The 23,709-nt window shown below is 41.2% G+C and overlaps 1 protein-coding gene across 5 annotated transcripts in view; it reads right to left on the bottom strand.

Annotated features, from left to right (window-relative positions):
• Positions 1–23,709, bottom strand: part of MPP7 (MAGUK p55 scaffold protein 7) — a 259,109-nt gene that overhangs the window by 129,258 nt on the left and 106,142 nt on the right. For all 5 annotated transcript variants that reach the window (XM_055147233.1, XM_055147234.1, XM_055147235.1 and 2 more), the window contains exon 3: positions 12,358–12,476. In XM_055147233.1, coding sequence (XP_055003208.1) covers positions 12,358–12,476 — 119 coding nt within the window. The remainder of the gene's footprint in view (positions 1–12,357; positions 12,477–23,709) is intronic.

Below are 23,709 nucleotides of genomic sequence, written 5' to 3'. Positions count from 1 at the left end.
AGGAATAAGTAATCTAAAGAGCCTGCCCAGAAAAACAAAATGGCATATAAAACCACTGTTCAAAGAAATTTTCTTTTTTTACAGTTTGATTGTATTGATCATCCTGGAAATAACTACTTTCCAAACAAATCTCAGAGCACCAATTAGTAAGAAAATGTGAATTACTGAAAACTTAACATCAAGCATTACTTTCAACCTGGCTTTGCATGTTCTACAGTTTCTAGGTTGGGAATATAAAATTATTTAAGCGTGAAATTATGGTCTTATTCATGGGTTGCGATGTGAGCATCTGCTCAGCACTTAAACTCAAGACTAAAATTTTCAGTTTTGAAATTATACCAAAATTCATGAGCACTAAAAACTTTAACAACCATATTAGCAGCAATTTAAAAATAAACTCCCATCAAGTTATTTTTTCATAGAGCATTTTCACTAGCCGACTAATCTGACCACAAATTCATATGTTTTTATTAAAACAGAATTTCAGGACATCTTTCAGGGTGTTTCTGATAACACATATGTCCACTACTTAATATTTAATAGTTCTTTTAAATTAGGACTAATACTAGGAATTCGTTTTACCTTCCAAGTGTTCATATTTATTAATGAATCAGGCAAACAACTAAGAGATTATTGTGGCACTTCTAATACTACCTGAGTTTAGTTATATGTATTTCCGTGGTTTATTATGGGTGTGATAAAACACTTATTTGTGGGGCTGAAGAGATTGCACAAGGGTTAAGGTTCCTGCCTTGCTGGAGGCTGACCCCAGTTGGATCCCCAACATTTATCCTGAGCACCTTAGGAGTGACCCCTGGGCACTGTTGCATGTGGCCCAACCCACCCCCCAAGATAAAAGAACTTCTTTATAGGAGAAAACAACATAAACTGTAACATACCATTACAAGAAGGTGACAAAACAATACCATGGGAAGAAATAGAAATCTTCTATTTGATATGGACTTGGTCTCTGAACTAAAGAACACTTACAGATCCATAATAATAGAGAAACCACCATATCAGAAAGTAGATGAAGGAAGACTTTGGGTTTTTTGCTGCTACATCTGAAGAGAACGGAAGTCACCGGGTAATGGACTTTCAACTTGCCCCTAGAAATCTAATTTCTTTAAGCATACAAACTGAAAGTACTACCCAGTTGCCACTGAGGCTATGACTATATCCCACATAATTCCAGCGTCACCTCCCCATCACCACCCATTATACAGTCCACTGTAAGCAACGCTGGCACAGACAATTAAATCAGTAGAACCAGAGTGCCCCAAAACAGACCCACAAAAATAAAGTCAATTCATCTTTGACAGAGTGGCAGAGGTAAAGTCTTTTCAACTACAGTTTTGGAGCTCAGAACAAGTGGATATTCGTATGAACAAAAGTTTCACACACACACACACACACACACACACACACAACTCAGTGGATCAGAAAATTAAATGTAAATACCAATCTATAGAGCTAGACAAGAAAAATCTGGATAACCTTGGTATGACAATGAATTGTTAAATACAATTTAACAAAAGAGCAATCTGTGGAGGGAAAAAAGTCATTAAGCTAAACTTCATTAACACAAAAAAACTTCTGCTCTATGAAATAAGTCATTATGAGAATGGACAAGACAAGCCACCACAGGAAATGTACACAAAACACAAACCAGATTTGTACCCCTCAAATGAGGAATATGCATGCTTCAGAGAAGCATGAATCAGAGCAAAGAACAACAGCAAGATACCACCACACATCCAATATAGGAAAGTTAAAATTCAAACTTCCTGATCATGTCAAATGCTGACAAGGATGCAAAGTAGCAGAACTCTCATTCGTTGTGGGTAAAAATACAAAATGGTATGGTCATTTTGGAAGACAGTTTGGCAGTTTCTAGGAAAACTAAACAATTTACCCATGTAACTCAGGAATTGTATTGTAAATATTAATGTAAAATACATTAAACACTTGGTTCAATACCAGAAGATCTTCTATAGGGTGTTAGCTGTGGATATGATGTTTTTAAGAGAAAAATTCAAAATAGGAAAGTTTAATAAAAGCTGTGAGGATGAGGTTTTAGAATATAGGCCAAAAATCAACACATATAAGACGTGAAAAAATGTCACACATAAGAATGGAAATCTCTTTTGTAAGATGAAGCAAAATAAGAATAAGAATTTACCTGATTCAATGAATATGAAAGTCAGGCTTCAAGACACATTTTGAACCTAACTTTTATAAATATACAGAACCTTAAAGCATATAATCTGTGTTCTAACCTCATTTCTAAATTTATCATCTTTCCTTGTGTTTATCTGGTATTTCTTTAGTGTAAACTAGTTTTAGCTGTAGTCATGTTATGTATACTTTTTGGTAATATGGTTTAAAACAAGATATGGCACAAGACTTGTTTAAATATTATATTCATTGCTAAATATGTTGGTAGTTGTGAGTTTCCTAAAAAAAAAAAGTTTGTTCTTTCCTTAGTTTTTATTGGCTTTTAAGGTAAAAATAAACAATTCTACTTCCTTTTTAAATAGTTGTGCATATTTTCTTTATCCTCTTAGTTGCCTCTATGGATGGAGGCAAGAGATAAAAAGAGCAGTAATCTGATTTTTGCCCTTTTGGGATTCTGCAATATTTCAACAAGCATCACTTTGTATTTTCAAAAGATTTCAAGATAATGATTGAATTACTGTGCTTCTGTGATTTCAATCTTAAGGGGTGCAGCTAATTCTCAGCTTTATGCTAATAACATTTTGTTATTCGATTACTCCTGCCAGATCCTGGCTCAGTAAGTCCAGGTGACTAAACCTGTCACTGACTCTTGGGCACTGCCTTGTCTTCACTATAAAACATTATACATAGGCTGGAGTGATAGCACAGCTGGTAGGGCGTTTGCCTTGCATGTGGCAGCCTCGGGTTCGATTCCCAGCATCCCATATGGTCCCTTGAGCATGGCCAGAAGTAATTGCAGCACGAGCCAGGAGTAATCCCTGTGTATTTCCAGGTGTGACCCAAAACCAAAAAAAAAATAAAAACAAAAAACAAAAAAAACATTAGACCAGCAAGTTAAATGTATTTAAGATTGTGGTGATTTAATGGTCCTTTTATTTATTTGGGGAGCCATATTTGGTGGTACTCAGGGTTTACCTTTGGCTTACTCCTGGAAATGCTCAGGAGACCATACGTAGTGCCAGGATTAAAACTGAGGTCAGTGGCATAAAATTTTTTTTAACTTAAGTTTGATAGCAATTACTGAAAAATACTCGGAACTTTAAAAATTTTAAAGATACAGTAATATCACGTGTTACCGTGCTACTTAAATGCTGGCAACATCCACTGTATGCTTCCTAACCATTTCTTATTGACATGCTTCAAAAATCAATCTATACTAAAAACTCACCCAGTGTAAACAAGAGTTTTTTTGAGAGGGAAGCGGGAGAGCAGAGCTGGCAGTGCTCAGGCGTGGTATCTATCAGTGCTCAGGGGTCTACATGGTGTCAGGGCTCAAACCCGAGGCCTCCAGCAAACAAAGACAGGATCATTCCACTGAACCATCTATTAATCCCACAAATATCTTCTTTTACACTTTATTTATTTGTTTGTTTGTTTTTTATTAGTGAATCACAGTGAGGGTACAGTTATAGATTTATACATTTTTGTGGTCATATTTCCCCCATACAAAGTTCGAGAACCCATCCCTTCACCAGTGCCCATTCTCCACCACCAGTAAACCCAGCATCCCTCCGACCATCCACAGTCCCGTCTCCCCCCACCCCACACTGCCACTATGGCAGGGTATTCCCTTTTGTTCTCTCTCTCTGATTAGGTGTTGTAGTTTGCAATAAAGATGTTGAGTGGCCATTGTGTTCAGTCTCTAGTCTACATTCGGCACGCGTCACCCTTCCCCCGTATGACCTCCAACCACGTTTTACTTGGTGTTCCCTTCTCTGAGTTGCCCAGAATGGGAGAACAGCCTCCAAGCCATGGAGACAGCCTCCTGGTACTTATTTCTACTATTCTTGGGTGTTAGACTCCTATTCTATTATTCTATATTCCACAGATGAGCACAATCTTTCTATGTCTGTCTCTCTCTCTCTGACTCATTTCACTTAGCATGATACTTTCCATGCTGATCCACTTATATGCAAACTTCATGACCTCATTTTTTCTAACAGTTGCATAGTATTCCATTACATAGATGTACCAAAGTTTCTTCAGCCAGTCATCTGTTCTAGGGCACTCAGGTTATTTCCAGATTCTGGCTATTGTAAACAGTGCTGCGATGAACATCTAAGTGCAGATGTCGTTTCAACTATACTTTTTTGCTCCTCTGGGATATATTCCCAGCAGTGGTATTGCTGGGTCAAATGGAAGCCCAAACTCTAGTTTTTTGAGTATCGTCCATATTGTTTTCCAAAAGGGCTGAACTAGTCGGCATTCCCACCAGGGGTGTAGAAGGGTTCCTTTCTCCTCACATCCTCTCCAACAGTGATTGCTTTTGTTCTTCTGGATGTGTGCAACTCTCTGTGGTGTGAGGTGGTATCTCATGGTTGTTTTGATCTGCATCTCTCTGATGATTAGTGATGTAGAGCACTTTTTCATGTGCCTTTTGGCCATTCGTATCTCTTCCTTGGAAAAGTTTCTGTTCATTTCTTTGGCCCATTTTCTGATGGGGTTGGATGTTTTCTTCTTGTAGAGTTCAACCAGTGCTTTATATACCCTTGATATCAACCCCTTATCTGATGGGTATTGTGTAAATATCCTTTCCCATTCTGTAGATAAACTTTGTATTTTGGTCATTGTATCTTTTGCGGTGCAGAAGCTTTTTAGTTTAATGTAGTCCCATTGTTGATCTCTGTTTCTACTAGATTGCTTAGTTCCGTGTCATTTTTGAAGATACCTTTATCTTCAACATCGTGGAGGGTTTTGCCAACCTTGTCTTCAATGTACCTTATGGTTTGTGGTCTGATGTTGAGGTCTTTAATCCATTTTGATCTGACTTTTGTGCACGGTGTCAGGTCGAGGCACATTCTTTTGCATGTGGTTGTCCAGTTGTACCAGCACCATTTGTTAAAGAGGCTTTCCTTGCTCCACTTCACATTTCTTGCTCCCTTATCAAAGATTAGGTGATCGTAAATTTGGGGTTGGGTGTAGGGATATTCCACCCTGTTCCATTGGTCTTCGGGTCTGCCTTTGTTCCAGTACCATGCTGTTTTAATTGTTACCGCTTTGTAGTAAAGTTTGAGGTTGGGGAGGGTGATAACTCCCATCGTCCTTTTCCCAAGAATTGTTTTAGCTATCCGTGGGCGTTTGTTGTTCCATATGAATTTTAGGATTGCTTGATCCGTTTCTTTGAAGAATGTCATGGGTATCCTTATAGGGATCGCGTTGAATCTGTATAATGCTTTGGGGAGTATTGCCATTTTGACAATATTGATTCTCCCTATCCATGAGCAAGGTATATGTTTCCATTTCCTCGTGTCTTCTTTTATTTCATGGAGTAGCATTTTATAGTTTTATTTGTAGAGGTCTTTTACTTCCTTGGTTAGGCTGATTCCGAAGTACTTGATTTTCTGGGGCACAATTGTGAATGGGATTGCTTTTTTCATGTCCCTTTCCTCTGCCTCATTGTTTGTATAAAGGAAGGCCATGGATTTTTGGGTATTGATTTTGTACCTTGCAACTTTACTGTATAAGTCTATTGTTTCTAAGAGTTTCTTAGTAGAGGCTTTAGGCTTCTCTAGATATAGTATCATATCATCTGCAAATAGTGAGAGTTTCATTTCTTCCTTTCCTATCTGGATGCCCTTAATCTCTTTTTCTTGTCTAACAGCTATTGCAAGTACTTCCAGTAGTATATTGAAGAGAAGTGGTGAGAGTGGGCATCCTTGTTTTGTGCCTGATCTTAGAGGAAAGGCCCTTAGTTTTTCTCCATTGTGGATAATGCTTGCCATAGGCTTGTGGTAGATGGCTTCGACTATCTTGAGGAAAGTTCCTCCAAAACCCATTTTGGTGAGAGTTTTCATCATGAACCGATGTTGGATCTTGTCAAATGCTTTCTCTGCATCTATTGATATGATCATATGGTTTTTATCTTTACTTTTGTTGATATGATGGATTATGTTGATTGATTTCCGGATGTTAAACCATCCCTGCATCCCCGGGATGAATCCCACTTGGTCATGGTGTATGATCTTCTTGATGAGTTGTTGTATCCTATTTGCTAATATTTTGTTGAGGATCTTTGCATCAGTGTTCATATAGTTTTCTTTCCTAGTGGTGTCTTTGCTTTTGGTATTAGGGAGATGTGTGCTTCATAGAAACTGTTTGGGAGTGTTTCTGTTTTTTCAATTTCCTGAAAAAGCTTGAGGAAAACTGGCAACAGGTCTTCTTTGAATGTTTGAAAGAATTTGCCAGTGAATCCATCTGGGCCTGGGCTTTTGTTTTTGGGGAGATTTTTGATTACAATTTCAAGTTCCTTAACATTAATGAGTCTATTCAAGTATTCCAAGTCTTCTTTGTTCAGACTTGGGAGATTGTAGGAATCAAGGAATTCATCCATTTCTTTTAGGTTCTCTTGTTTTGTGGCATATAGATCTTCAAATAAGTCTCTGATGATCTTTTGAATCTCACTGGTTTCTGTTATGATTTCCCCCTTTTCATTTCTGATTCGATTTATTAGGGTTCTCTCTCTTTCTTTCTTTGTGAGTCTTGCTAGCAGTTTATCAATCTTATTTATTTTCTTGAAGAACCAGCTCTTTGTTTCATTGATCTTTCGGATTGTTTTTTTGGTTTCGATGTCATTAATTTCTGCTCTCATTTTTATTATTTCTTTCCTTCGTTCTGGTTTGGGTTCCTTTTTCTGGTCCTTTTCTAAGGTCTTGAGCCGTGAAGTCAAGATCTCTATGTGGGCCCTTTCTTCCTTCCTGAGGAATGCTTGGAGAGCTATAAATTTTCCCCTTAACACGGCTTTAGCTGCGTCCCATAGGTTTTAATAACTCGTGTCCTCATTTTCATTTTTTTCTAAGTATTTTTTGGTTTCTTCTTTGATTTCCTTCCTGACCCACTCATTGTTCAACATTGAGTTGTTTAGTTTCCAGGCATTTGATTTGGTTCTCCGTGTCGGTGTGTGGTTAGCTTCTATCTTCAGCGCTTCGTGGTCTGAAAAGACGGTTGATACAATTTCTATTTTTCCTATTCTATTGAGGTATGTTCTGGGGCCCAGTACATGGTCTATTTTTGAAAATGTTCCATGTGCACTGGAAAAGAATGTGTATTCTTTCTTTTTGGGGTGTAAAGCCCTGTATAGGTCTATTAGGCCTCTCTCTTCCATTTCTTCTTTCAGAGTCAGTATTTCCTTGCTGAGTTTTGTTCTTGTTGATCTATCCAGAGGTGATAAGGGGGTATTGCAGTCTCCGACTACTATTGTGCTATTAGTGATGTCCTCTTTGAGGTCTGTAAGGAGTTGTTTTAAGTATTTAGCCAGTCGTTCATTGGGTGCGTATACGTTTAAGAGTGTGATTTCCTCCTGTTGTGCATATCCCTTGATGAATAGAAAGTGGCCTTCGCTGTCCCTTCTAATCTTTTTCAACCTGAAATCTATATTGTCGGATACTAGGATGGCCACTCCAGCTTTTTCAAGGGAGTTGTTTGCTTGCAGGATTGTTTTCTATCCTTTGACTTTGAGTCTGTGTTTACTCTGTTTGTTCAGGTGTGTTTCTTTCAAACAGCAGAATGTTGGGCTTAATTTCCGGATCCATTTTGCCACTCTGTGTCTCTTGATAGGTGCATTTAGGCCATTGACATTGAGAGAGATTATTGTGATGGGGTTTTGTGTCATCTTTCTGTGGGGTTAGTTGTTCTTATGGGGTTCCTCCTTAGCTTACAGTAGCCCCTTTAGACCCTCTTTTAAGTTTGGTTTTGAGTCTATGAAGTTCCTGAGCTGTTGTTTATCCAAGAAATAGTGTATGGTTCCTTCAAGTTTGAGTGAGAGTTTAGCCGGGTAAAGTATTCTTGGTGAGGCATTCATTTCGTTGAGTTTTTTTCACTATGTCCCACCATTGTCTTCGGGCTCGAAGGGTTTCCTCTGACAGGTCTGCTGTAAATCTGAGGGGTGCTCCTTTGTATGTGATTTCCTTCTTTGACCTTGCTGCTTGTAGAATTGTGTCTCTATCCACAGCATCCGCCATTCTGACTATGATATGCCTCGGAGTCTTTTTATTTGGGTCTCTTTTTGCTGGCACTCTTTGGACTCCTTGCATCTGGATGCCTGCCTTCTCCAGCTCTGGGAATTTCTTACAATGATGTCTTTGACTGTGTTTTTTTCGTTGGGGTTACTTCCCTGTGGTTCTGGTACTCCAATGATTCTTATGTTGTTCCTCTTGAAGTCATCCCCAAGGGCTCTGATTCGCCCTATAGCCATTTTGAGGTCTTTCGCCATTATTTGTTGTTGTCTGTAAGCTTTCTGCAGCTCATCCTCTAGGTCGCTGATTCTGTCTTCGGCTGTAGTCATTCTACTGTTGAGGGCATCTAATGAGATTTTTAATTCATCTACCGATTCGTTTATTTGTGTCACTTCCGTTCGTAGGTTTGAAATTTCTGCTCTCATTTCTTCCTGCATTTTTTTGGTAGAACGTTGCAGTGATTCATTCATCTCCTCCCTTAATTTATTGGACATCTGTTCCATAGTTGCTTGGAGTAGGTCGATTCTCCTCCAAATTTCCTCTCTGACTTGTTTATCTGAGAGATCACAGATGTGGGTAGCCTCTTTTGAGGTTTCTGGTATCTTTTCTTCTCCCTCTCTTCGTGAAGGGGATTTTCGCTGCTTCTTCATATTGTTATGGAAGTACAGAATTGGAACTATGTAGTTGTTTATTCCTACTCCCTCTTGCTGAGAGAAAGAGGGGCTCTGGTTGTGCTATTGCTGATGGCAGCTTTGTTCCTATTCTAGAGTTCTTACTTATACTCAGGCGTTTCTTCCTGATTGATGTGGGGTCTTCAATGAAGACTTAAAGCTAAGTTTTCTTTACAAAGGTTTTGCTAAGCTTCTCTTATTCACTGATAATTTTTCTAAAGTTGAAATAAGCTAATGGGCTAGTTCGCATAAGTGATTGAGATGGGTTAAAACGATTTTCAAAGCAAGAACACTATACCTAATGTGCTAAGGTAGGAAAGAATAACTGCGGGCACATTAGCGGCTGCTGCTCGGGCAGGAGGCCACGCCCCTTTTAGGCCACGCCCCCTGAGATACAGGCCACGGCCCAGTTTCTTCCTTGCAGGGGCTCGTGGGACGTGGGGCAGCCGCGTGGGAACCTGGGGGCACCCGGGAGGCATGGCTGGGAGTGGCCTGATTACCTGCAAAACGGCCGGGTTGGACGGAGCCAGACAGGAAAGGCTGGGCCGGCGGGACTCGGAAAGGGGCAGTGGCTCAGGGTCCAATGGCCGGGCGGCCGCGTTTTACACTTTTTTAAAAAAATTACTTTTTTTTCCATCTTTTTTTATAAACCCTTAATAAACATATATAGACAGATTTTAACATTTAATAAAAAATTGCTTTTATTATAATAACCATCTTCTATTATTTTGATTCTTATAGGTTCTGATAATGTTTTCCACCATACTTTTTAGTAATGTATACTTATGCTTGCCTAAACTGCATCATCCAGAATTAAGATCTTCATTATTTTATTCAAAGCTCACAACCAACCTTGTCAAGTCATTTCCAACTTAAACGTAAGGAAACAAATTTTATAGACAAAACCATGGGGGCATGTTTCTTCAAAGATTAAGGGATGATATTGATGTCCCCTGGAAACATATCTCATTCCTCTTATCAAAATATCAAATAAATCCACAGCCATCTTATTTCTATACAGTTACAGGAATATTTTCATGATTGCCTCGGTAATGCTTGTGACTGAGTAATTCACAAATTACAGTCTCAAGGCCATTTTTTTTTTCATTCAGGGTTTTAATGAAGAAGTCTGACAATCTTGTTGGTGGGCAGCCATTCGGTCTTTTGACGTCCCATGGAATCCAGTCCATAACAGCTCTAGTCTAGTGGTCATCTCTGAATCGCATTACATGTCCAGCCCATCTGATTTTTGATGTCTTGGCAAACGAGACAGCGTCCCTGATTCTTGATCGTCGATGGAGGTCAGAGCTCCTGATTCCTTCTCTCACTTGAGTGAGACTTGATACTCCTAGCATAGCTCTTTTAATTCCTCTTTGAGATACCCGAAGAGTGTTCTCATCCTGTTTGCATAGGGCCCAGGTCTCTGAGGCATAAGTTGGTGCAGGAAGAACGGTGGAGTTGAAAAATGTGCTTGGAGTCAGAGGTCCTTCATCCTCTTAACCATTTCTTCAATGCTTGTGAAGGCGTTCCACGTTGGTCTCTTCCTTCTGCACAGTTCTGGCACCAAGTCATTCCTCATGTTGATTCCTCGACCCAGGTACACATAGCTGCTGCATTCGGAGATGTTCATTCTATTGAGAGCAAATGGAGCATCAAGGATTAGTTTGTTTTTCATGACCATCGTCTTGTTAAGGTTCAGCTGCAGTCCGACCTTTCCACACTTGTGGTCGAAGTTGGCCAGCATTTGTGCCACTTGGCTAATGTTTGGCGTTATGAGAACAATGTCATCAGTGAAGCGGAGGTGGTGTACTTGCTGACCGTCTATCTTCACTCCCATTCATTCCCATTCCAGTTGTCTCATGACATTTTCATGGGTGGCACTGAAGAGTTTTGGGGGCCGGAGCGATAGCACAGCGGGTAGGGCGTTTGCCTTGCACGCGGCCGACCCGGGTTCGATCCCCGGCATCCCATATGGTCCCCCAAGCACTGCCAGGAGTAATTCCTGAGTGCAGAACCAGGAGTAACCCCTGAGCATCGCTGGGTGTGACCCAAAAAGCAAAAAAAAAAAAAAAAAAAAAAAAAAAAGAGTTTTGGTGAAATGGTATCACCCTGCTGAACCCCTCTCTTTACGTCAATGATCACTTCCTTGTAGAATGGTGAGATCCTGGCGGTGAATCCGTAATACAGCTCACAAAGGACCTTGATGTATTGAGTTTGAACGCCCTGTTTGGCTAAGGCTTTGATGACCGCTTCAGTCTCAACAGAATCAAAGGCCTTCTTTAAGTCGATGAACGTATGCCTTGTCAATGTTGTCAAGGACAGCATCTTCCCACGTTGCCGCAATAGTGCCAAAGAGCTCCCAGTTGGTGGCTCAAGACCATTTTTAACACATCCCAAACCAGCAACTAAATTATTTAAAATTATTCAGAACATAAAGTTAAATGTGACAATTATATAACTAAACAAAACACCCTAGCCCTCAAAAGTGTGTGGCTTTGAAATGTAGGACAATACCCCATCTCTGTACTTCCACTTCTGAAGAACTGCCCTTGCTGGAGGCACACTAATTTCATCATCTTCGACAGAGAACACAGAATACACATTCTCCTATCCTGGAAAGCAACTGCATTGAAAGTCACTCGTTTATCAACCCCATTCATCAATGAAAATCCTGCTTTCAAGGCTTCCAGACTTAATGAAGTTTGTTGAATATGGGACTAAAGATTATGAAGGGATCACAGGTTTCTAAGGAAGACGTAGCTTTTTTTTTTCTGGTCCGGATTACATGTGAGAAAATGCAATTCCTATTTCCAGAATCAAGTGTGGCATATTTTCCAGTAAGTTTCTTGTTCCCATTTTACTATTTCCAGAGTCCTGATCATTTCCAGTGTCACTGTGGCAAGATCTGATTTCTGGTAGCTGATGGCATGACACTTATACTAAAAAACTGTCTCCAAAAGCTCTTTTGACTTTTTTCCTTCTTCTTCTTTTAATTCAGTGTATTTATACACAAAATACCATTTCAGTGGCGCCATGCCAACAGAGGGGGAAAAAGCATGGTAGAATTTCAGTTGACTTTGTTAAAGGAAATTATTTTAAATTAATGTGGCTACTGAACCCCTGCCATCTTTAACCTCAAAAAATATATTCCTTCTAATTTTTTGCTGCGAGCATTTATTTATTTAAGTTAAATCCCAGCTCATGAATGTTGACCATAAAGAAGTCTAAATCTTCCTGCTACTATTTCAGCCTCTTTGTCTAAACACACGCAAGCACATGTTTGCTGTATTAGTATGCACGGCCAGATCACCACCCGTAAGTGAAATCATCGATGTATTTTTGGTAGGATCTTTCACTTCCACGCCCATCAGCCAGAGGGAACAAGGCAGTTTTGTTTTTCGAGTGCAACAATCTGATCTCTGGTTTACTAGATGGTGCTCAAAAACAGTTTTCCATATGTTTTTCCGCAGAGAGAAGCTGACATCGGGAGGGCTTACCTTCACCAGTGAATGCAGGCTTTTTTCGCCAAACATCTCCCAGAGGAAGGTCAGGTCTTCCTGGCTGTCCACATGTGGCTGCAGCTGGGCTGGCAGAGCAGCCAAGAGCTCATACAGACCTATAAAATGAAAATAAAACACAGAGTGTAATCTTGGACTGATCTCATTAATTTCGCTTAAGGTGTGTGTGTGTGTGTGTGTGTGTGTGTGTGTGTGTCTGTGTGTGTGTCTGTGTGTGTGTCTGTGTGTCAATGGCGGTTGAAGCATGTGGTTTTTTACTGGATTTATATGCTGGGCCATCAGACAAAAACATTTCTCCAAAGCACCAGCAGGACACTTGATGATTCTTCAATCTCGAAGCTATCTGCCTTCACAGGCTAGTGTTTACCCTGATGCTGTTGTCAACTGCAGTTCAAGTTGACACGACCCGAGACAGAAAATTTGTGTATAGGATTTTAAGAGAAAGAAAATGCATATATTTTTGCCCTTAATCTTTATTACATTTCCCTCGGTGCTAGCCCACGAGTGAAATGAGTCATGAATAGGAAAAACTTCCTTAGAGGAGCAGAAAATTGATAGAGCGGTTCGTTAAAAAGGTTCTGTGGTTTCCAAACAGTTCCTAATGCATGGCTTCCAAAGCACTGGCATTATCTACTGGCCAAAGTCAAGTTCTAAAAATGTGAGACAGAAGGAAGGCCACGGTCTGTTCTGTGCTGTTACAGTCACTTGCCTGAACACACGGTCTCACACGCCTCAGAACTGAGATGAAATCTGACTGTGGTCTGAGGGGTGGACGACACCTTCTGCAAGTTAAGGGTACAGGCAGAAGCTTCAAGTTAAGGGTACAGGCAGAAGCTTCTGGGGCTGCTCCTCACTCCCAGCACCTTGGGGGAGACAGTAGCACAGTGTTCCTCAGTAGCAGGCCACATACACCATCCATCTCATTTAGGGGCCGTCAGGTCCCGTCCAAGAAAATGTTGCAACGGGGCCTGCCCAAGACTCTTCAGGGAGGTGACCTGGCAGAAGTCACTGTCAATTCATAGCATATGTTTCACTCTCTGGTGGGATTACATGAGGTAAAAAGGACAAAATTCCGTCTACCAAGACCTTCTGGGAACACCACACACCCCCCCCTTTACACACACCTCTGCTTCCTGTGATCTGAGTAAGTGCTGCTACAAGAGGACAGTTTTACAATCTAGTTAACTAGTGAAGAGCAATATATTATGAATTGGGGTGTCTTATCTGCCTCAAGCATTGTTTTAGTCTGATAACCAGGAATAATACACAGCCAAATGCTTCAGGTTCCACTTTCATAGATAATCTATCTTGAGGTAGCCGATTAAATTCAAAGGCTTGTGGGCCTGTGTTTGGACAAAAAAAATCTAAAGTACTCCGGGGAAAAGAGGGAAATAGCCTTTTCCAATTAAGCATTCTTCATAGTTTATATTTGTCTCACTTCCTCTCTCTCTCTCTTTCTCTCTCTCTCTCTCACACACACACACACACACACACACACACACACACACACACACACACATAATTGCAACTGCCAAAACCAGTGTGGTTAAGTCAGAAGTTCAAACTATAAAATTATGCTTTTAAAAGGGTAGAAAGTTGCTATTATTAATTTTAGGGATACTAAAAATAGTCACCTATTTCTTGGTATTATAATTTATTTGATTAATGGTAATAGTTCAACCATGATGTTATTTATGTAACATAGTGCTTGGAGCATTAAAATAGTTAATACATTTGAACAGTCCCTGGCACATGCAAAGCTCTCAAAATGTTTCTTATGTCAGGGTTTCAGCCATTGTTATAAATTACTATTGTCATTCATCATTGTTATTACTGAAAGAGCAATCCTGTTGGATCAAACAGAACTTGGAAGAAATCCTCGGAGTACACATTAAGGCATTTCACCTAATTTATCTGAGCCTTGTTTCCCAGAAGTGTTGAAAAAGAAATGATAACCTAATCATGTAGTAAAATTACACAGGCCAAAATACAGAAAACAAAAACACACACATGCGTGCACAGTTGGTGAAATCTGGAAAAGGTCAATAGAACTGTATCATAGTTACACAAGATTATTAGCACTGGAGGAAAATAGGTGAGGGGTACACGGGATCTCTCTGTGTTTTTCTTAGAACGTGTAAATCTACAATCATGTCAAAACAAAAGTTTAAGACAAAAGAAGACACCATGGCAAATGTGGTTTGGATGCGTTTCATGAAATAGTGCACAAGACAGCATGCAACCCCATGACTGGCACAAAGCAAGCAGTCGATAAAAAATAAAGCACATTCCTGAAAATGATTCGGCTAGAAGTAAAATCACCATTTCACAACAATGTTTCGAGGTGAAAAAAACTTAGCTATAAATTCTGACTGGACGCAGTATGCCACTTGGAAATAAAGTCGCCAGGGTTTATTACACAGGGAAGTGTAAAGTTTACCCAAGCAACTGTTTTTTTTTTTTTATGGGAATAAAACATGGATAATTTTAAAAAATCATCTCTCTGCAAAAAAAAAAAATTCTCCTTATTAAGTCTGTACTTCCGGGTGTTGACAAACTTTAATGCAACCCCAACTTATATGTCACCCCAGTTTGGTCCTCAAGTGACAATAGCAGTCACGTCTCTTCAGCTCCCACATCTGGGAACCACAGACCAAAGCCAGGACAGATAAGACAGAGCCAACTAGAAATTAGATGGTTAGAAGCCAGAGCTATATGTGGTCTCAGTGTGGGCAGCAGAATCACTTCCATTCACAGACGCTAGAAACCATCTCAGTTCATGCCCAAAGCTGGGCCAATGTTCTAACATGGGCTCTAAAATATTCTTACATTCAGTTCTAGGAGTTCCAAAAGTGAAGAGCATTTTTAAGCCCAAATCTAATTAGACCTGGAGGTCTAGAGAATGAGTAATGAGTCAGAACAGCAAGCAGTATCTTTAAAATATTTTGCAGAAATTGAGCTGGAGAGCTAGTATAGTATGCAGCTGACCAGGGTTCTAGATGCTATACTCCATACTGTCCCCCAAGCACTACCAGGAGTGATTGATGAACACAGAGCCAGAAATAAGCCCTGAGCAGCTCTGGGTGTGAACCCCAAACAAAAAACAATAAATTAAAAAAAAAAAAAAACCACTTTTTTACGGAAACCTATTTTGTTCTTGAGTAAGGACTGAGACGTGGGGAAAACAAACAAACAAACAAAAACACTCTACACTCTAGCTGTTCAAGTTCACAAGAACTTTGTTGCAATGAACATTCAGGGCAACCTATAAACCAAGCACTGTTGGTGGGTCTCCTAGACCTCAGGAGTTTATAATACAGAGGTCAAGCTGCAACGACCTACATGGCAGGGACTGCAAGGAAAATGGTCAATTCCTCCAAAGGAGAAAGACGGCATCAGGAAAATCTTCAGCAAAGAAGCTAACATCTGAGGGCAGTTTCAGAAGATTTCATTCCTAAGAATCAACATTTTCGTTCTTATACTCAGAGCAGTCAGCTTGTCTCTGAGGCTACAACTAAATATAGAACCGACCGCTATATTCCACCCCACGTGACACAGAATACATATCACATGTTCCCAAACTTAAAGAAATCTAAAATGTCTGATCTCTATTTGCCCAAGATCCAAAACATGTTTTCTTCCAAGTAAAATATATAAATTGCTAATAAATAGCAATCCCAATTTCAAGGGTGTTGTGAGATATTCATATCTGCTTATAATATGAATTTATAATTAGAATAGGTAATATTTCAATTACCTGTTAAAATATATTATCTGGTTTTTGTACCACACATGCATTTTTTTTTTAAATATAGGAGGGCTGCTATTTATTCAGGCATTGATTAAGCCGACTGAACTGAGCACACATACATTCTGTGGATTTTGTTAAAATTCCTCATGATGACTTCCTTCCTGGTCACAACACCACTCAGATAATTTTTGCTTCTAGGGAAGTCATTTGAGATCCAGCACTTTTTTTATTTTTGACTACAAAGAGGAATTCACGAAGACTCTGGGTAAAGTGCATCAGTTTTTCATTTGTCCAGTAATGATATGTTTTCCATAATAAAACCATTTACTTCTTAAGTTCTTTTAAAGCACATCTCCTCTGCTTCTTCACATTTGCAAATGCTAAGTGTTTAAACCCTCTCCAAGCCAAAAAATAACAACCAACTCTGATTTGACTTGCTAATTGTCCCTTAGGGAAATATTTGAAAAAACAAACCAAAACAGAAACACCATAGCATAAGACTAACACCCAAGGACAGTAGAAACAAGGGCCAGGAGGATTGGTACTTGATTGGAAGTCGGCCTCCAGAACTGGGGTTCGAGAAGGCAGTTGGGACAGAGAAGGGACAATTATGACAATGATGGTCGGAAGGGATTGCTCAGGATGGGAGATGTGTGCTGAAAGTGAGAAAAGGACCAAACCTGATGGCTGCTCAGTATCTGTATTGCAAACAATAATGAGAGACAGAGACAGAGACAGAGACAGAGAGACAGAGCACCTGCCATAGAGGCAGGCTGGTGGTGGGTGGGGAGTGGTGGCAGGAGATATATTGATGGTCGGAAATGTACACTGGCAGAGGGATGGATATTGGAACATTGTATGACTGAAATCCAATCACAAAAGCTTTCTAACTATCTCACAGTGATTCAATTTTTTAAAAAAGTTTTAATAAAAATGAAAAAAAAACATTCATGGAAGAGAGAGACAGAGACAGAGAGAGAAAGTGCAAGCAGCTGACGGAGATTTGAACCTGAGCAACACAGAGCTAGGAGTAGCCCTTGAGCACAGCCAATGTGACCCCCAAAACAAACATAAAAATACTCCCTAAAAAGTACAAGTGACCCCCAAACTCTGAAAGGGAAGTGGCAAGCAAAAAACCCCCTTCCAGGTGCAGTTCAGTTCCCACATCAGGGCCACCTAGAGAAGCTCACTAGGAACCTAGGGTGGGGTTTGGCTAAACACAAATGGAAGCTTTTGCAAAAGGAAAAAAGGTAGTGGGGGTGGGAGAGGGGGGAATGTAATTCTAACTCAAAGCAGGTAAATGCCACTCACTAGACACTTCTGGCATGTTCTCCCAGCAGGAGCAGGGAGCAACCAGGGGGAAAAAACAAGTGAACAGCAAAGATGCCTCATTCTCTCCTGCAGAGCCCCTTTCCAGACAAAGATGAGCATCAGGCCAGCCAGCTGCAGAGAAGAAATATTTAAAGGGCCCAGGCCTCATTTTCCCAGTGCAGGCAACAAAGCTATGGACTTGGAGCTTGGAGGCAATGAAATCGTACCTGATTCAATCTTTTTGTGCTGGGAAGGAGAGGGACGGTGTATTTTGGGTTTTGGTTCTGGTGTGGCCACTCAGCAGGGCACAATGATATATGTAGACCGTGGGTAGAGAAAGCAGGGGTTCCCTTCAGAAAGGAACATACTTCAGTGCTTCCATTATATGCTTGTTCATTTTGCAAATATGCTAAACCTGTGCCTGGAAAGAACAGCGAGAGGACTGCCCACAAAGCCAAAATTCCAAAGGCAACAATAGCGAAGGAGGTCCACACCTGCCCGTCAAAAAGCACTCTCCACCCCAGCCTCTTCCCAAAGGTGTTTGAAAATGCACAGATCAATGCTGCTTTCAAACATGAGTAATCCCTAAAACGGGCAAAAAGCACAAAGAGCAGAGTGACTGAAAAATTTAGGGGCTGAGGACAGTGTTCAGAGTACCAGAAACCAATTGTAGAGACACACAAACTAATTTTATAAATCGGTTAAGATTGTTAACGAGAGAGAGAGAGAGAGAGAGAGAGAGAGAGAGAGAGAGAGAGAGACAGAGACAGAGACAGAGACAGAGACAGAGACAGAGACAGAAGATAGCAGAGGTATCTTTTTTTTTTTTTTTTTTTTGCTTTTTGGGTCACACCCAGCGATGCACAGGGATCACTCCTGGCCCTGCACTCAGGAATTAACCCTGGCGGTGCTCAGGGGACCATATGGGATGCTGGGAATCGAACCCGGATCGGCCGCGTGCAATGCAAACGCCCTACCCGCTGTGCTATCACTCCAGCCCCCTAGCAGAGGTATCTTGCCTTGCACATGGCCAACCTCAATTCAATCCCGGTACCTTATCTAATCCCCTGAGCACCACCCATGATGATCCCTGAGCACTCAGCCAGGAGTAAACCCTGAGTTCTGCCAGGTGTGGCCCCAAAACAAAAAAAAAAAAACAAACAAAAAGATTTTTAACTGGTTAAACCTAGTATCTAAAAAATTTCTCTAATGTCCTCTTTCCAAAGGAATGTGACCTAGCTAAAGTCCTGAAAAATAATGTATTAATGAGAATGCTTTTAGTACAGTATAAATTGCTCACTTTATAAGCCAGTTAAAAAGCAACCTCGCATGGGGACTAGAATCTTAATTTAGCTTACCTTGTTTATTTTATTAGGGTTAAATGTGCCACAGCTGGCATCTCTGTAGACTTGCTATGATGAAGGACAAACATGTCTGTCATTTCGCTTAAAGAAGCCAATTGCTTTTCTCTCCCACAACCCTCCCAACAACTTATGGTCCATATGTGTTCTCAAGTTTTTTCTGAATCTTGATCAGCACGAAAAGGAGGGGGGTGACTTGTGTTTTTCAAAACTATAACTACTTTTGTTGCTTTAGCCTCTTCAGTAATTGTCTTGCTGTTGGTTCTGCAATGCTGAGACATGAGTACGATAATAAAGCTAAAATGATATTTGCTACAGTGATCTAATCATCTTTTAGAGGAAGTAGGCAGAATCTGATCAAAGACTGAGTAAGGCAAGCAAGTTGCTAAACAAATGTAACCATAAACAACTCATGTCAAGTTACACTATTCAGACCATAATTACACCCTAGGTGGAGCCACTACTTTATATTACTCAAATACTGGATTATGTGACAGTCACTAACTCCAATCATGGCCACCTCCCATCATCAGAGTCAGACCCTCCACAATTTTAACTTGGTCAAATACAACTAATATTTTTAATTATATCTAATTCTCAGGCTGGAGCAATAGCACAGCGGGTAAGGCGTTTGCCTTGCACGCAGCCAACCCGTGTTTGATTCCTCCGCCCCTCTCGGAGAGCCTGACAAGCTACCAAGAGTATCTTGCCCCCACGGCAGAGCCTGACAAGCTAGTACTTAGTTATACATGCTGCCCTTTTTTTTTGGCCACACCCGGCAGTGCTCAGGAGTTACTCCTGGCTCTGTGCTCAGGAAATAAGCATTCTAGACTAAAGGACCAGACGATACAAAACCCCAACCTGAAAGTACGCCGGAAGGACAAGGTGTCCTGTGTGGAACAGGAGAGGTAGCGCTGCAGGAGATGATGCCGGATCTGGGGAAAGTCAAAAGAAGCATTTAAATTCTGGATAAATTCTTGTTTGGGTGTCACCACACCTGGCTATGCCAGGGACTCAGTTCTGGCAGTGCTCAGAGCTGTCAAGGATAGGGTGTCAAGGATAGAACTGGGGTTGGCCACATGTGCAGTAAATACGTAATCCCTGTACTACCACTCTGGTCCCTGAATAAATTTGATTAAAAACTGGGAGGGCAGGGGGAACCTCCCCAGTGAGGCTCAGTGATTCTTGGCCTGGGGGCCCTCCAAGCGACTCTTGGCCAACCAACCAGCCCACACTTCAATACAAAGGCCCAAGGTGTGGTGTTGCTATGGCCTGCAGTGCCCAGGACTACCCAGCACCCCCCTTGACTCCCCATCCCCCCACACACATACACTTTTCCCCCCTTTTGTTTTTTTTTAATTTTTTTAAATTTATTTATTAGTGAGTCACAGTGAGGGTACAGTTACAGATTTATACATTTTCATGCTCATGTTTCCCTCACACAAAGTTCGAGAACCCATCCCTTCACCAGTGCCCATTCTCCACCACAAATAAACCCAGCATCCCTCCCACCCACCCAATCCCATCTCCCCCCACCCTCCCCTGCCACTGTGGCAGGGTATTCCCTTTTGTTCTCTCTCTCTGATTAGGTGTTGTGGTTTGCAATAAAGGTGTTGAGTGGCCATGGTGTTCAGTCACTAGTCTATATTCAGCATGCTTCACCCTTCCCCCACGTGGCCTCCAACCACATTTTGCTTGGTGTTCCCTTCTCTAACTGAGCTGCCTTTTTCCCAGAATGTGAGGCCAGCTTCCAAGCCATGGAGTCAACCTCCTGGTACTTATTTCTACTATTCTTGGGTGTTAGTCTCCTACTCTGTTATTCTATATTCCACAGATGAGTGCAATCTTTCTATGTCTGTCTCTCTCTTTCTGACTCATTTCACTTAGCATGATACTTTCCATGCCGATCCACATATATGCAAAATTCATGACCTCCTTTTTTCTAACAGCTGCATAGTATTCCATCGTATAGATGTACCAAAGTTTCTTCAACCAGTCATCTGTTCTAGGGCACTCGGGTTTTTTTTTTTTTCAGATCCTGGCTATTGTAAACAGTGCTGCGATGAACATTTAAGTGCAGATGTCATTTCGACTATACTTTTCTGCTTCTCTGGGATATATTCCCAGCAGTGGTATTGCTGGGTCAAATGGGAGCTCGATTTCTAATTTTTTGAGAGTCGTCCATATTGTTTTCCAAAAGGGCTGAGCCAGTCGGCATTCCCACCAGCAGTGTAGAAGGGTCCCTTTCTCCCCACATCCATGCCAACAGTGGTTGCTTTTGTTCTTTTGGATGTGTGCTAGTCTCTGTGGAGTGAGGTCCCCCCTTTTAATTTGGAGGCCGCACCTAGTGATGCTCAGGGCTTTTTCCTGGTTCTGCACTCGGATAACTCCTGACAGTGCTTGGGGGACCATATGAGGTGTCAGGAAGTACCTTATCCACTGAACCATCTCAACATCCTTGGGGACCTCCAGGGCTGTACCCATAGATATTTAGGAATCATACGGTGCTGGGGATCAACCCACAGTCAACAGCATGCAAGACATGCGCCTTTCACTCCCTATATACTCGGGCCAAGCCTCAAGTACAAGTGGACGTATTCCTGGACTGCATGGTCACAAATAAGACACTCCCTACCCATTCTCCATAAGGACCACACCACACTTAATGGGGTTCAAAGTGTAGGCAACAAATCATAAAGAAAAATGTAGATCTATATATATGCATACATACATAGTTTCAGATATATGTATGAAAACTCACATCACTCAACGTTTATCAACATGATAGTGATATTCTAAAGAATGTCTTAATGGCCCCTGCCAAAATAGAACAATCTTCAACTGTTTCCTCTATGGATACTTTTTCGTAGCATTTTCAGCGGTTTTTCCATAACAAACAACAGAAAATATATTATTTCGGGTGTGCTTTAGGACAGGGACTGGGGCTTGGGATGAAAACATCCCAAATTTGGTGATGGGAAGGTGGAATGATGGTGGGATTGGTGTTTGAATATTAATTGTAATGAAATATTGTGAACCACCTTATAAAATAAAAAAAAAAATAAACAGACTTGTGCCTTAACCCCTGTAAATTTATCAAGCTCTGGTAAACTTTAAAGAAAAAACCAGGAGCTAGAGAGATATTGCAGCAGATAAGGCAAGTGCCTTGCGAGCGGCCGACCTAGGATCGATCTCTAGCACCCCGTATGGTCTCCTGAGCCCACTGGGAACGGCCCCTAAAACAAAATATACATAAATAAAATGTAATTTTTTTGAAATAGGAAAAAACAATTATAAATTTCTAGCTGGCTGAATGAGGGCTATGAGACAAATGAAACCAAAACAGTATGACACAAAATTGATCCAAGACTGAAGTTGCTACCGAATATGATAGGTGAGTTCAGTTTGAAGCACAGTGATTTGAAGATACATCCTGGACATCTATGGGGAGATGCAATAAGGCATTCGGACTAAGAAATCAAGAGTTCAGCAAAGCAGCCTAAGCGACCAGGATAGCTGTAGGAATGTCTGATATGCGCATGAGCCGGCAGGCTGGAGGAGATCTATAGGCAAGACTGCAGACAGGAGAGGAGAGGAGGCAAAGGCTGTACCTTGGGGTCTCCACGGTGACAGGTAGCAGAATAGAGAAGCCAAATACCACTCAGAAAGAAGGAGCAGCAAGAGTGCGACGGCCTAGGAGCCAAGCAGGGCAAGGCAGAATGAATGAGGATGCATCCAAAGTCATGAATACTGCAGGAGGTTAAAGGCAGAGGGATGTCCACCGGCTTGAGCAGCAGAGGTTACAAACGAGGGGTGCAGGGAGGCAGTGATCACTGACTGGTCAGTGCTAAGAACATTAAGGAGAAATGCTGCAAAGAGCAAGTACGCACAATTCCTGAGAGAAGTCAAGATGTAAATGAGAACTGATGTTTGCGGGGGAAAAAAAGGGGCCTGTAGGGGGGGAAGGTAGAGGTTATGGGGTTTTGGGGGGAGGGGAGTTGGGTAAAATTTTTTTTTTGGTTTTTTGCTTTGTTTTCCTCAAAGAGGGAAAATATTTGTGTTAATGGCCTTACTCTACTGCAGAGTTCTCACATGCCAGAGAGGAATTTGCTGGAGCTCAAGCTATCAGCGGATGAAAAGGAATAGGGTCCCATGTACAAGTGGAGAGGGTTTGAGAGAGAGATGTGGCTGATCTGCCTCCGGTTCCAAGGAGGCAGGCAGAGCAGGGAAACTCTGGGAGAGGGTGTGTCTGGTAAATCTCTCGTGATGGCAGCGGAATTTTCAGCCCACTGTGAAGATCTGCAGAGATTAGGGAAAAAAGTGTCTGCATACGAAGGAAAAGCTGGAAAGAGCCATTTGGGAGAACCAGAGTGTGAATAAAACTGAGAAGTCACAGGTTAGTAGACAATATGGACATATGAACATTCAATGTTTGCATCACTTCAATCCCCAAAATCCTTCAGTCGTTCACTACTCCACCTAGTAGCCTGCAGCGCCATCTATAGGATGTAGATGCAACTGCAGTTTTTTAAAAATGGAAATTTTTACTTTCATTTTGCAATTATGCAAAAGGGTCTAAAAATGGTCTAAAACGGTCTGAGGATTTTTTTCAAAATAAGCATTATTTTTATCATTTTTAGAAATTTCTTTTCTGGTGGTCAGAGTGATTAGACAGTGGGCAAGGTGCTTGCTTTGCATGTGGCTGACTTGGGTTCTATCTTTGGCATCCTGGAGGATTCTCTGAGCACCAGGAGTAATTTCTGAGCCCAGAGTCAGGAGTAATCCCTGAGCATTGCCAAACAAACAAGCACTATAGCACTGTTGTCCCGCTGTTCATCGATTTTCTCAGGTGGGCACCAGTAACGTCTCCATTGTTGTTACTGTTGCCAAACAAACTCATTTTATTCT

The sequence above is a fragment of the Sorex araneus genome, chromosome 9, assembly GCF_027595985.1.
Source record: "Sorex araneus isolate mSorAra2 chromosome 9, mSorAra2.pri, whole genome shotgun sequence".
Lineage (NCBI taxonomy): Eukaryota > Metazoa > Chordata > Mammalia > Eulipotyphla > Soricidae > Sorex > Sorex araneus.
Note: the sequence above shows the minus strand (reverse complement) of the source record. Positions and strands in the feature narration are given on the sequence as shown.